The sequence below is a fragment of the Dendrobates tinctorius genome, unplaced genomic scaffold (assembly GCF_039654945.1).
Source record: "Dendrobates tinctorius isolate UK_male_01 unplaced genomic scaffold, ASM3965494v1 ptg000071l, whole genome shotgun sequence".
Lineage (NCBI taxonomy): Eukaryota > Metazoa > Chordata > Amphibia > Anura > Dendrobatidae > Dendrobates > Dendrobates tinctorius.
This window is the reverse complement of record NW_027361739.1, coordinates 19,133,610-19,148,597: the sequence shown is the minus strand read 5'-3', so window position 1 is coordinate 19,148,597 and position 14,988 is coordinate 19,133,610. Positions and strand designations below refer to the sequence as shown.

The window sequence follows — 14,988 nt, the reverse complement described above, 5'->3', positions numbered from 1 at the left end:
CATGTCCATTTTTTTCATTATTTTAGTGGTGAGAAAAAAAATAAAAATTGTTTTTGAGGTTGTATCATCATCTTATGAGACCAGTAACGTTTTTATTTTTCGGCCGATGGAGCTGTGTGATGGCTTATTTTTTTGCAGGGCTAGATGATGTATTTATCAGTATAATTTTAGTATAGATGTGACTTTTTGTTCGCCTACAGTTACAGCTTTTTTGTAGAATTGTGGCAACCAGGAAAAAGGAAAATTTGCATTCTTGAATTCTTTCTGTTTAGGCTATGTTCATATAGGGAGATGGACCGGGCTGGAGCAGATTCTTGTGTATCTGGGGTGGAACCATTGGGGCTGTCACCATTGTTGCGGGGGGAAGCACTTTCCGACCGGAGCAGACCTTTGCACCTGACTGCAGGGGGAGGAGTAGGGATAAAAGGAGCTGAGTGCGCAAAAGAGGGACTTCTGGCGGGAAGAGAGGGGACACGCAAGGAGAAGATTGACTCTGCCTCCATCATGCTTCCCCGCCATTCAGCTGGTCTACACTGCTGCTTATCCGCCTCTACACCCACTGCCTGGGTGGAGATACAGCGGAGCTCCTGGCAGACTTCCATACTTGTGTGCTCTGATTTGACAGCACCCTTCGCAGTGCCTGACAGCCGTTACCAGACGGACCATGCGCAGAACACTGACTCCACAGGCCCAGCTGCGGTCTCCTGTCTGGAACTTTGTGGCCCACTTCTTTTCCCATCTTCTACTCCCCGTATATCAGAACCGGAAGCCAGTGCCTGGAAAAGCCAGGAACCACCGTTTCGTTCAAGAGACATTGCTTCGACTTCATCCGTAATTGATCCAGAGACTTCTCGTTTCACCTGCGTCGACATCGTGGGATTGTGTAATCCTGACCTTCCGGGAGCTACATACTTATAAGATGATCCATACCTTTACCGATTGTTATTAACATTATATCTACACTGTTCATCTTTCCTGTATTTGTATTATTGTGTTCCTGCGATCTCTCTGCGTGGAGTACTGTTTGCTGATTAATCTCTGCATAAAAGACCCGTTAACTCTTGTTCTGCCTCCTGCTCATTACTGCATCCCGCGTTCTTGCTAGTACCTTACATTTGGCGTAGTTGGCAGGATGCAGCCTAATAGCACGGAGGTGGCAGATCAAGCAGTTGGGGGTGGCCCGAGGTCCAGTAACTCACTGGAGACAATGTTGAATAATTTGCCAAAATTCACAGGAAACAACACCATGTTATGGAGCTTGACTGAGCAAATACGGGGCATGATGGGGATGCATCTCATGACCCCTGCCTTAGAGGCTGAGGTGCCTATTGTGGCCCTAGATGGAGAAGCTAGAGACTCAGTGATGTTACAGGCCCCCAGGGAGAGAGACACCTTTACCAAGGTGTTGCAGATTTTGGAAGAGACTCATGGAGACTCCACTGACATAGAGGAACGGAGGACCCGCCTTTTTAGCTGCATGCAGAGGGAAAGGGAAACTGACGCAGTATATGAACGCATTGCAGGAGTTACTGTAAAATATCAGTATTTCTATAATAAAAAATATATGGATTAATTCTCTCATACAGAATCTAGCTAACAGGCTCTGCTTACTTTAGAGAAGTGACTGACTTATTCTGGGTTCCTTGGCTCACACAGCTGTCTCTCTTGTCAAATGTATAGGTCAAGATAGTCAAAGCTGTCAAAATGTGACTATTTAGAGATAATGAATGGTTCTAAAGATCTCAGACTTTAGGCTTAAATATCTCAGACTAAGGTAATGCATAAATAACTGTATACATATTGTTAAAATAACTACGGTTCACTTAATATGGAAGAACTTCTGAACATAGTGGCAAGCCACCATATGTGGTTATAATTTATAGGTCAGAATAGTATATAAGCCGGTCTAACTCTTGTTCAGGAGATCTCATATCCCTTGAGACTCTCGAACACCCGGACAGCTGCTCAAGACTATATGTAAGATAATGCTCGTTTTCTCTTCAAATAATTACTGCATGTCATGAACTTACTTTTCTTCATTTTTGTAATCACTTTTTGAATGAACAATTAAAAACAAGATTTATTTTATCCTCAATTCAACATTGCCTTTACTTTTGATTCTCAACCGTGCAAGAAGATATATATATATATATATTTTTCTACATTTTGGCGAGCCGTAGCCAGCCTGATCTTTTGTGCTAATTTTGGTTGGCATTCCTTCCTCGATTGTACAAGGGGGGAGCACGAACTCTGCTAAAAACCACCTGTTGTACAAGCCTCCTCAGGAATTCCACTATTTCACGGCACAAAAATCACACTGAACCTGAAGACGACGGGTGAGGATCGTAAAGAGCTGCATGCGTCTCATCCAGACGGAGATCTGAGGATTGCATAAGGACACAGAGGACCATCCATTGACGGGAAAGACTCTCAATAGGTGAGAAAAAATATAATGGATTTTATACATGATTATGCTAAGAAAAGTAACATAGATTTCAAGTTTGTTCATAATCATACGGATGCCCAATTATGGTCTAGTTTGTATAATCAATGTGAGGCAGAAAATGTTAAAATTGACAAAAGGTTTTTCTCAGTTAGAAAATTACAAAGGAAATTTCAAAATGTTATGCAGCTAGTTCATGTGTATAATAGCCTAGTCTTTGAGAAAACTGAACCTAACACCTATAAAACATGCATTGTCACACAAGACATTAATCACACTGACACACCAGGTGACACACAAGAGTCTGACGGGGATTACTTTGATTGTCCAAATTGCTTGATTTTGTCAGAACATATAGAACAATTGGAAGATCAAATAGATACCAGGACAGAGTTATTGTCTAAATTACGACAAGATATAAAGAGGGTTTCTGTTAACACAAGATCAACAGGTAAACAGGAGGACGGTGTTGCTGCCTCTTCATTTGTACCAAATATGCAAAATCCAGATGCTTCAGTAGAGGAATTAGAGGCAGTAGAATTACAACGGAAAAAATTACATGACAGAGCAGCACGCATTAATCTGAAAATACACGATCAGCTAATGAAAATTGTAAAAGACATTCCAAATTACAATGATAAGATGGATGCCTTTTATAATGCGGACACTTTTGAATCAAACACAGACAAATACAATCTGAATGATGAGCAAAAGAATAAAATATTCAAAGTTTGGTTACCTTCACATATGGGAAAAAGATTACAGACCACACCCAGATTAAATGATGAGAATGAAATGACAGATAGTACAAAAGAAGACAGACTTAGACAATTGGTATTGTTTACAACTGGAGAAGACATGCCTACAGTTGATATTTTAGGGAGTTTACAAACAAATATTTCTGAAGACCCATTCTCTTTTTTGGTAAAGTTTGAACAGGCCTATAGGATGGTAATGGATCTCAGGCCTCACGAAGAGCCAGCATCCATGATCAAATTTTTTGTAAAGAAGTTCAAGTACTTAGATCCTGCCTCAGTGCAATTGGCTAACACTCAGCCATCATTGCAAGAAGCAACAGTTTTTATTGACAGAATAAGGAGATCCATGAAACAAAATCAGGTCAAGGCTAAAATAGCGGTAGTTCATGAGAAGGAAGACAGTCAGCTGAAACCTAGAGCCACAGTAATCTCCAAGAGCAGGGATTACATTGAGCATAGAGGTAAAAATACTACACAAAGGAACAATATCCATTGTTATTTTTGTGGGATACCTGGACACTTGAAGTGGCAGTGCAGGAAATTTTTGAGAGCAGAATCAGAGATGGGTACACAAGGAACAGGTAAGCTTGGAAGGGAAAACGGACTCATGCCAAAATCATACAACACACCTTCCGCACCTGCATTACAATTATCTGCACCTGTTCATACTGCCAACAGACAAACACAGTCACCATATGCACCATTAATCAGACAGATCAGAGAAATGACAGTGAAGGAAACAGAGTCAAGGGATAGAATTCCAAGGTCTTTTAAAAAGGACACAGGTCTTCTCCCATCTCCTTCATCTTTCTGACAATCACAGACTATTCCTGTACCACATCCATTGGAATTTGTGACTCGAGTTACATTGGATGACTGTGGAAGACCATTTATCAAAGTAAGTTTAGCAGGACAGAATGTTGTATTTCTCATTGACACAGGAGCTCAGTTAAGTGTTACAAACCTTGATTTGAAGCTAAACCCAGATTCACCAGTTTGTACAATTGTCGGTTTCAGTGGAAAAGGTGGAACTAAAGCAACCTTAGTTCCCAATGTGATTTTGGAAATACCTAGTTCTTTCAAAACAGAAATTGACATCTGGTATTGTCGTGATTCTGAAAATATACTTGGCACAGATTTTATGCAGAAATTCGGATGGGTAGTTGACCTAGGAAATCAAGTGATCTGGAAAGATTCCAATGGTTGTAAACCGGTAGTCATTGATCCTAATGATTATAGCCATGTTGGAAGTATTTGCTTGAATGATGTGGTGTCATCTGACCATTTGTGGCCTGACACTAATGATGACAAGGTATTGACAGAAATTGTACAGCTTTTTCCTTCTCTTTGGGCTCAGTTCAGGAATCAGGTTGGAACAATGAAAGACGTTATCGTGAATGTGGAGGGGCGTGATCCCCCGCCACAGCGTCAGTATAAATTGCCTCCAGAATCAATTGACTCTATGTCAAAGATCATACAGGAATTGTTAGATCAAGGTGTTATCCGAAAGGCTAATTCTGTAAGTAACAATCCTTTGTGGTGTGTTTTGAAATCTGATGGTTCTTATCGAATGATATTGGATTTACGGATGTTCAATAAGCATACACCCAATGTCGCACCAATTGTGGCAGATACTCATGACATGATGGCAAGGTTAAATGCAAAGGCCAAATACTTTTCTGTACTGGACATTAGCAATGGTTTTTTCAGTATACCTCTTGAAAAGAGTTGTCAGTATAAGTTTGCATTTACTTTCTTGGACGAGCAATATCTGTTTTGCAGGTTACCTCAAGGAGCACATTTGTCACCTAGTGTTTTTCATCAGGCATTGGCAAAGGTATTATCCAGATTTTCGAGGCCTGATTGCATTCTGCAATATGTGGATGATATTTTATTGTCTACAGAGGATAAAGAGACACATGTTTCACTTCTGACAGAATTGTTTGAGTTGCTGCATGATGCAGGGTTGAAATTGAACACCAAAAAGGTCAAATTGATGCAGACTGAGGTCAGATTTTTAGGGGTGCTGTTGAGTCCAGGAAAAAGGCAGCCACTGCAGGAAAGAATTGAGGCAATTGCTTCCCTACCAATTCCGACATCACACAAGGCATTGAGACATTTTTTAGGTCTTATGAATTATTCAAGGGATTTCATTGAGAATTTTGCAGATAAGGCCAGATCTTTATATGATCTTTTGAAAGGTGAAAACAGTGATTACTTTGGTCCTTGGGGTGATGAACAGCAAACCTCATTTGAACAATTGAAAATGAATTTACAAAATGCACCTGCTTTGTCCACAGTAGATCCTTCGGCTCCATTTGCTTTGCAAGTGCATACATCGGGAACATCTGTTTCTGCTGTATTACTGCAATTACAGGGAGAAGAGTGGAGAATTTTGGGCTATTTTTCAAAACTTCTCTCACCTGTTGAAAAAGGTTTTGAGACCTGTGCAAGACACTTGGTAGGTGTGTACTTTGCAGTCAAAGCAACCGAACATATTGTCGGGTTCAACAAAATCATTTTGCAAACTCCTCACTCTACACTAAAACTTCTCTTTGAGAATAATATCCCAGGTGTGTCACATCAGAGATTTGCTCATTGGTTATTGTCATTGTCTCCCAAACAAATTGAGGTAGATTACAAGGCCAAATATGTTCTTCCTCAGCTGATGCAATATGAAGGACAAACTCATGATTGTTTACAGTCTTTTCAGGATCCAAGTCCATCACTTTTCAGACGGAAAGCAGAGGTAACAGACGAACCAATTTTTGTAGATGGTTCCAGATTCTATTCAGATGGGCACTATTATTCAGGATATGCCATTTTTTATCCCAAAAGAGGACAGGTTGTGAAGCACAAATTACCGAGTCATTTTTCAGCTCAAAGAGCAGAGCTAGAAGCAGTAAAAATGGTACTACAGCTGAATGAAGCAGATGATCAGTGTCCCATTGTGATCTACAGCGATAGCTCTTATGTTGTAAGATCACTGACAGATTACTTGTCAGTTTGGGAAAAAAGAGGCTATGTAGATTCATCTAATAAGACTCTTGTTCACAGTGACACACTGAAGACAATTTTCAGGATAGCATCAAAAAACCCTAATGGTTTTGCTATTGTCAAGGTTCCGGCCCATAAAAAATCTGATGATGAATTATCTGTTGGAAATGCAACCGCAGATATGCTAGCCAAAGAGGCAGCCCTGACAGGAGAAGAGGTGTTTGAACCTGAACCTCTCGAGGTTTCAGCAGTTCAAAGAACAGACACGCATATCCCTTCTTTTGCGGAAGAACAAGAAAAAGACTCATCTCTTGTTGCTTCCCGGGTTGATCCAAAACCTCCCTTTGTTTGTGAAAACGGGGTTTTGTGTCATGACTTAAACGGGGAGTTGCGTCCTGTTGTCCCAAGACATCTACAGGTTGAGTTCACAAAATACAATCATGAAAGTTTGGGTCATTTGGGCCAACAAAAATTGTTAGGCATTCTCAGAGAGAAATTTTACTGGGAAAAGATGGAAGAGACAGTGCAAAGTGTTGTTCAATCATGTCTCATTTGTGCCCAAATTAATCCAAGACCAAAAGGACAGAAACCGCCACTACTCCGAATCGCACCTGCAGAGGGTCCATGGTCTACGTTACAAATCGACTACATTGGACCGTTACCATCAGGTAAAAATGGTCTCAGGTATGCATTGGTTGTGGTAGATGTTTTTTCTAAGTGGGTTGAAATTTTACCTGTCAGGAAAGATGATGCTTTGTCTACAGCTAGAGCATTAGTTAATCATGTCTTTTGTACTTGGGGGATCCCAAGAATGATCACCTCTGATCGAGGAAGTCACTTTACAGGAAAAATCATGCAAGCCGTTTGTGCTATTCTAGGGGTACGACAACAGTTTCATGTACCCTACCATCCACAGTCTGCTGGTATTGTGGAAAGGATGAATAGAACAATAAAATCCAGAATTGCCAAGATGTTATTGGACAAAGGCAATACTTGGGTTGATGCAGTACCTTTTGTACTGTTGAGTGTAAGAGGAACAACCTCTGCCACAACTCAGTTTACTCCTTTTGAACTGATGACAGGAAGAAAAATGCCATTGATTTTTCCTCATGAACCATTTTTGTCTACACCACAAAAAGATGCTGTTGCAAGGTCCAAATGGTTGCAATTGTTACAGGAAAATTTGAAAACGATTCTTCCACATGCTGCATCAAGAATGCAGAGAATGGAGCCACCATATGTATCCAAATTCAAGAAAGGGGCTCTAGTGATGATTAAAACTTTCAGGAAGAATGGACCTTGGGAAAGTAATTGGGAAGGTCCCTTTGAAATTATCGAAACCATGGGACAAGTGATGATACTTGTGCAACGAGCATCTAAGGTGGTTAAAAATACCCGCAGACAACAAAAATTGTGGGTACATGTTGATCAATGCAAACTGTATATTGCAAAATAATGATACTGCATTTCTTTTAGGAAGAAATGGATTCCAATAAGAACTGGAATATGAAACTCCACGTCTTTGACGAAAGGGATTCAACACCAATCCTTCAGGAGAAAAAGACGTTGCCCAGGAAAAGCTACTATCTGATGGGAATCACATTTCTGCTGTTTTGTACTGTTTCAACTGTGATCTACGCTGAAGATATTTCACACCATGGAACAAATACTAGTGAAGTGAAGGAACTTTTCAAAGGAACTTTACATCCAAGGAAACCAAGAGGAACGAATCTACAAAGCTTAATAGATGAGGACATACCGGACGATTCAGTAGATATTACTGGAAACATTTGCATGGGTTTTGGTGCAAAATGCTGTATTGAGCTACACTTCATACATGACACTGACATAATATTACACGCAGCCACAGGACCTAAGACGAAGTTCACACAGTTACAAGGAGATTATATACACAATAATAAGACAGGCACATGGGAATGTAGTCCTACAGATGTGTTATTCTGGAATATAGAGATAAGAGGTGAAGAGAAAGCTGTGTGGTCAGGTGATATTACAAATGATATGATCGCAAAAGGGAAAGTTGAAACATCCAAAACAGATGCTTGGTTAAGGACACAACTATTTGGGAAAGTTTTAGATCCTGCATTTCTTTCTATTACAGAAGGAGACGAGGATTGGGTAAAAACATGGAATTTTCAGATAACCAGAGAACCAGTACAAGTACAGGTATCTGTAGTTTTTACAGTTTCAAATACTATAGCTCCAGAAGTAAGGGTTACACCACAAGCAGTATATAGTCAAGAAAATATGTCTCCTTTATTACTAAAATGCAGCACGAGGTTAGAACTACCTTCAGAATCTTTGTTAATATGGACCAAGGATAAATCATTTTTGGGAAGTTTTTCAAATGGTCCAACAAATGTTATACACAGAGGTCAATCCGGTAACGTGAGATGGTTAAATAAGGATTTTATTTTTTCTGTAGATAATCCATCTCCTAAGGATTCTGGACTTTACCAATGTTGCATTTTAACGAAATATAACTACAAACAATGTAGAGATGTAAAGGTAAATATATGGTCAGCAGTAGATAATGTATGCACACAGACAAGATTTCAACCATCTACTCCTTTTCAGATCAATCAGTTCCAAACTAAACCTCTGTTACGAGATGGAGTGTTTCTGACCATGGTATGGACCTTTAACATGTCTAACTGGAAAATCTCTTCTAGATATCCCCAGTGTCAACCACATCTCACTAACATGGAGATGGGAATAGAACAATGGTTTGGGAAAAGAACTTCAACACAGGTTAGAAGTAAGAGGGGAGTGTTAGAAGGTATTTTGGGGGGATTAGGAACAGTAGGAAGTTTAATTAACACTATGGACATTCATACACTTAAATCAGATCTGGAAAATATTGGGTATATTGGAGGAAAAGGGGTAAAGATTCAGAAAAGTTTGAATCAAGTCCTTGAAAAGATGGTTTTGAACACTGCTACTGTATTGGGATCTTCTGTATCACATCTTCAGGATGCTACTTTAGCTTTAATGGAAAGTGAACAGGAATCTCAAGTGGCCAAAACATGTCTAGAAATTCAGATTGAATATTCCACCAATCTGAAAATGATTGCACAAGCCTTACAAAGTGGAATTACCCCTTTAGGGCTAATAAGAAATTTGCCCATAGAATATAACTTTGCGTTAAACCATACAGATTTGTGGGTAAATAAGTGGTTAGGATGTGAACAGAACATTTGTGTAGGAACATCACTGATTCCAGTGTCAGGAAGAGAAGAAACCCTGGTTCCTATAGGTGTTCTGGGAATTCCTGTCAGCCCTACACAATTGTTATATTATCAATTACAGTACACAGATTTTGCATTTGATGGTACAAACATTGAACAATTAGACATTTCGTCATGCTTAAATTTTGTTTCCAAGGTAATGTGCCTACCTGGACAGGATAAAGTCATTTATCATTCATGTTTCCATAATCATACTTCTTGTTATGCCAGAGTTGAGAATGTCCACACGATACATGACTTGGTGACACCAGTAAGCGCTAACAAAACTTGTTTCCAAGTCATGTCAGGAAGAGAAGCAGTTTCTGCATTCTTCTCATCTTGTGTACATGTCGAAAATCTGACAATGGGTTTATATTGTATTGAGGGAAATGTTAAAACTCTCACAAAGAAGGAAGGAAGTATTAATATTACGTCAATAGGCTCAAGACGTCTGAAAATCCTTCCGATCCAGTTCAATTTGTCACAAGTTAATAAATTCCCTTGGGATTTGTGGACAAATGAAATAAAGAAAGACAAGGGTTTATTAAATCTGCTGACAAAACAATTAAAAGAAGCTGAAATTGTATTTAGACATGAACAAGGTAATCTAAATGACATTGACCATGAATGGACGAGTATGTCAGGCTCATCTTGGTGGAGGAATTTAGGAAAATCTGTAACTAGTTGGTCACAGTCTTCAGCAAAAATGGCAGCAGGAAATGTATTGTCTAATCCGATCGTTATTTTATTTATCATAGTTTTGCTGTGTATAATATATCAAATAATTATTATGTGCAAAATTAGGAGAATTTATAAGAATATAAAGATAGAAATGAAAAAGGAAGATGATATTTTAAGAGAGATGTTAAAACGAAAAAAAATATAACTCTCTGATCTAATTTTTGTTTTTACAATAGGTTTGAAAATTCAGATGACATTCAGGGCAGATGTTGATACAAGGTTTTCAGAATAAAGAATGAATGTGATACGAATGGTGAGAGAATGAGTTAGGATTGATTATGATATTTCTCAAATCATAATCAGGGGGGACTGTAAAATATCAGTATTTCTATAATAAAAAATATATGGATTAATTCTCTCATACAGAATCTAGCTAACAGGCTCTGCTTACTTTAGAGAAGTGACTGACTTATTCTGGGTTCCTTGGCTCACACAGCTGTCTCTCTTGTCAAATGTATAGGTCAAGATAGTCAAAGCTGTCAAAATGTGACTATTTAGAGATAATGAATGGTTCTAAAGATCTCAGACTTTAGGCTTAAATATCTCAGACTAAGGTAATGCATAAATAACTGTATACATATTGTTAAAATAACTACGGTTCACTTAATATGGAAGAACTTCTGAACATAGTGGCAAGCCACCATATGTGGTTATAATTTATAGGTCAGAATAGTATATAAGCCGGTCTAACTCTTGTTCAGGAGATCTCATATCCCTTGAGACTCTCGAACACCCGGACAGCTGCTCAAGACTATATGTAAGATAATGCTCGTTTTCTCTTCAAATAATTACTGCATGTCATGAACTTACTTTTCTTCATTTTTGTAATCACTTTTTGAATGAACAATTAAAAACAAGATTTATTTTATCCTCAATTCAACATTGCCTTTACTTTTGATTCTCAACCGTGCAAGAAGATATATATATATATATATTTTTCTACAGTTACATACTGTGATTGTCAGGAAAGTTGGCATGGGCGTTGGTCCTATGGACATAATGTTGCGAGACCTTTTAGTGACGGGCTTGCGAGACACATTGACGAAGCAGGCCCTGCGAGAGCGCATGTGGGTGAACCCTCGCTTGACTTTTTCCAAAATAGGAAGCAAATCGCACACCCAAGAGCAAGAGCAGAGGATGACAGTCCCTGTGGGGAAGGTTCGGGGTGCAGAAGTGTCCGTGAATGCAAATGCTGAACCTCAATGGGTGGAAGAATTATGGAAAGAACTTCTGAATTTGAAAGGAGAATTGGCCGAAGTTAAGAAAAAGACCGAGGCTGTTGAAGATGCTTCAGGGACCAGTGGAGGCCAGGAGTCTCGACGGGACCCCAGAGGGTTCCGCCAACAAAGGCCTATCACGTGCATTAACTGTGGCGGACTCAGACATATTGTGCGGAAGGAAGAATTCAGCTTTGACATCTGTTAAACTAGAGGGCTTCGAGTCGGGGGGACGCTGGACAGAGCCAGGTCAGATGGAGAGGAGTAGAGGAAGTCCCATAAATTTAGTGTCTACGTGTCCTCTGGTCTAGGCTGAGTTTGCCGGTCATGCAGTATGCTGCCTAGTGGATACAGGCTCTCAAGTGACAACGATGCCAGAGGCCTTTTTTCGGCAACATTTTTCTTAAATCGGACGGCCCGTGTGCGGCCCAGTGATAAAGGTGATAGCTGCCAATCAATTGACAATTCCAGTTGCAGGGGTGGCATGCATGCACATCTCCATGTGTGGTAAAGACCTGGGACGTAGGGGTGTGGTGCTGACTCGCAGAGAAGTGAACAACGGACACACAGTTACTCTGGGTATGAACGTATTAAAAGAATTTGGAAGTCTTCCAATGAACGAACCCTCCAATGAGACCCTGAAGTAGTGGCATTCCCACACCCCTCAGCGAAGAATAATCCAACAGTTGGTCCATGTAGCTCAAGAGCAGGAGTCATACCAGGATGGAGAAGCAAACTGACAAACTCGTGTTGCCCCCAGGACAAACAGTGGTGACTCTGCCTGTTCGGGTAATTAGGGGTTAAAGTCTCCTTGCTTGTTAAACTATTTAACCCCTTGAGATGGGACTTGACTGTACGGCGGATAGGTATGGTATATTGTTGATTTTTGATTTTTTACAGGAGAACGAGGGATTCGCTTGGATTGGGAGTTTAATAAAGATGGGAAACAATGTGTTTAATTATTTCATTTAAATACTTTATTGTTAATGTCTGTGTGTTTTATTAACCTTTTAATACTATTATTGACACCTTATTGACACCTCTCCATTATTAACCGGGCTTAATGTCACCTTACAATAGCAAGGTGACATTAACCCTTATTACCCCATATGCCACCACTACATGGCAGTGGGATGAGAGAGGCTAAGTGTCAGAATTGGTGCATCTTACAGATGCGGCTTTTTTGGGGAGGCTGGGGCAGATGTTTTTAGCCAGGGGGGAGGCAATAACCATGGTCCCTTCCTAGGCTATTAATATCTGCCCTCAGTCACTGGCTTTCCCTCTATGGTGCAGAAAATTGAGCGGGAGCCCACGCAATTTTTTCCTGTGAATACATTCTTTTATTAAATACATACAGGTCCCAAATTTAACACACACATACTACTAACACTATTAGTCACTGACATATATAAATCTAACTGTTCTGCAATGGTTTACTGTATGTAAACAAATGAATTAACAGCTATTCTACTATGTATCTCTCTATGAAATATAAAGTTATATATATATATATATATATACGCATGGTGTAAGTGCTGTCCGATTTTTTTCTCGCACACATTGACTTGCATTGGCGAGTCTCATCCGAGATAAGCAGCAATACGCAGCATGCTGCGATTTTTTTCTCAGTCAAATTTCGGCTGAGAAAAAACTTGTAAATGAGATGTCACCTATTGAATAACATTGGTCCGAGTGCAATCCGTTTTTTTAACGGATTGCACTCATCCGTATTTCTCGCAAGTGCGTATGAGCCCTTATGGTACACCAACGTAGCTGTAGTCAGCGTTACCTGTTATGGCCCCACTCAGAAGTTTCATCCCCCCTGAACCAAAATCCAAGCTATGCATCTGGACAAGGCATCACTAGTGTAACCCACATTAGTTGCAATTATGGCTCCCCCCATCCCCCGCACCCTCTTTGGAAGAATTGTTACTGATTTTGCAGGCATCTGTAGTCCAATATTAGACAATGATAGCCATAATTCTGCTCACTGTCATTATGAAACAGCAACATCAGGTGAACCTTGAAGTACTGAACGAGAAACACTGAGAAAATCTGACAAACAAGTCAGGTCCCCCTATAATAATGGCAAGTGTCTGTTGCTTAGCAACTGGGAGCCACGATTCTATCATTATGTATGTTCCTACATGACGGTGCACACAGTGCATAATTTTGCTGAACATCCATACAATATAAATCCAGGCTAACAGTCCAACTATAATTACTAGAATTGCACACAATAATAATAATAATAATAATCATAATAATTCTCTCTCTGTGCTGCATTCTGGGTAACTGTTAGAGTCTAACCTTCACCATATTGCCCTACTAACCTAGTTTAAAAAAAAAAATCACAAAAACTTAAATAACATACTATAGATTCCTCCTAAACAGAATTCAATTTGAAAGAAAACATTTAGGTAAAAAGAAATTTCCCCCTATCACCACTTGTCGGCGATCACTGCATATTGATTTAGCATTGCGTTCAACAGGGCTATAGTAATTCAATTCTTATGCATTGAGCCCCCCCTAGTGGCGGCTGTAGACAAGAAGAAGTTTGTAATGTAACTGGATGCTAACGTAATGGGAACTGCAGTTCTGTATCATGAAACCACATCCCTGACCCATTTAAAATGCTGAACGGGTCTAAATACGCTTTACTGCCCAGGACCACCTCTTTTAACCCCATCAAAATACTAAAGAATAATCATATAATGTTTAGTGGTAGCTAAATAATCACCAGCGATTTTCCCTCTCTCACCAAGGCTCTTCTCCCACGATTACTTAGTTTGGCTGGATGGCCAGGTCTAGGAAGACTTCTGGTGGTCCCAAACTTCTTCCATTTAAGGATTATGGAAGCCACTGTGCAGGAACCTTGAGTACTGCAGAAATTATCTGTGCCTTGCCATAATCTGTCTCTGAGCTCCTTGGCCAGTTCCTTTGATCTCCTGATTCTCATTTGGTCTGACACGCACTGTGAGCTCTTATATAGACAGGTGTGTGCCTTTAAAAATCAAGTCCTATCAGTTTAATTAAACACAGCATTGAATGAGTAGGACCATCTCAAGGAGGATCACAAGGAAATGGACAGCATGTGACTTAAATATGAGTGTCTGAGCAAAGGGTCTGAATACTTATGACCATGTGATATTTCAGTTTTTCTTTTTTAATAAATTTGCAAAAATTTCTACATTTCTGTTTTTTTTTTTCTGTCAAGATAGGGTGCAGAGTGTACATTAATGAGAAAAAAATGAACTTTTTTGAATTTACCAAATGGCTGCAATGACACAAATTGTGAAAAATTTAAAGGAGTCTGAATACTTTCCATACCCACTGTATATACAGCTCTGGCAAAAATTAAGAGTCCACCACATCAAAACCCTGTCATGGGCAGCCCATTCTCCAGACCTGCAACCTCATTGAAAACCTCTGGAATGTAATCAAGAGGATGATGGATAGTCACAAGCCATCAAACAAAGAAGGACTGCTTAAATATTTACACCAGAAGCAGTGTGAAAGGCTGGTTGCAAGCATACCAAGACGCATGAAAGCTGTTTTTAAAAATCATGGTTATTCCACAAAAT

At 39.6% G+C, this 14,988-nt stretch overlaps 2 protein-coding genes across 3 annotated transcripts in view; one reads left to right on the top strand and one right to left on the bottom strand.

Moving 5' to 3' along the window:
* The window catches only part of PHACTR3 (phosphatase and actin regulator 3), a 267,395-nt gene that overhangs the window by 101,755 nt on the left and 150,652 nt on the right, over window positions 1–14,988 (bottom strand). The gene's annotated exons all lie outside the window — the stretch shown is intronic.
* Window positions 2,183–11,062, top strand: LOC141096080 (uncharacterized). Its single transcript, XM_073582482.1, has 2 exons — window positions 2,183–2,437; window positions 7,675–11,062. The coding sequence occupies exon 2, from the start codon at window positions 7,681–7,683 to the stop codon at window positions 10,330–10,332; it is 2,652 nt and encodes an 883-aa protein (XP_073438583.1). The 5' UTR covers window positions 2,183–2,437; window positions 7,675–7,680; the 3' UTR covers window positions 10,333–11,062.

Excerpts from the sequence above, each read along its gene's own strand:
- LOC141096080 (XM_073582482.1), top strand. The coding sequence starts at position 7,681 with ATGGATTCCAATAAGAACTGGAATATGAAACTCCACGTCTTTGACGAA.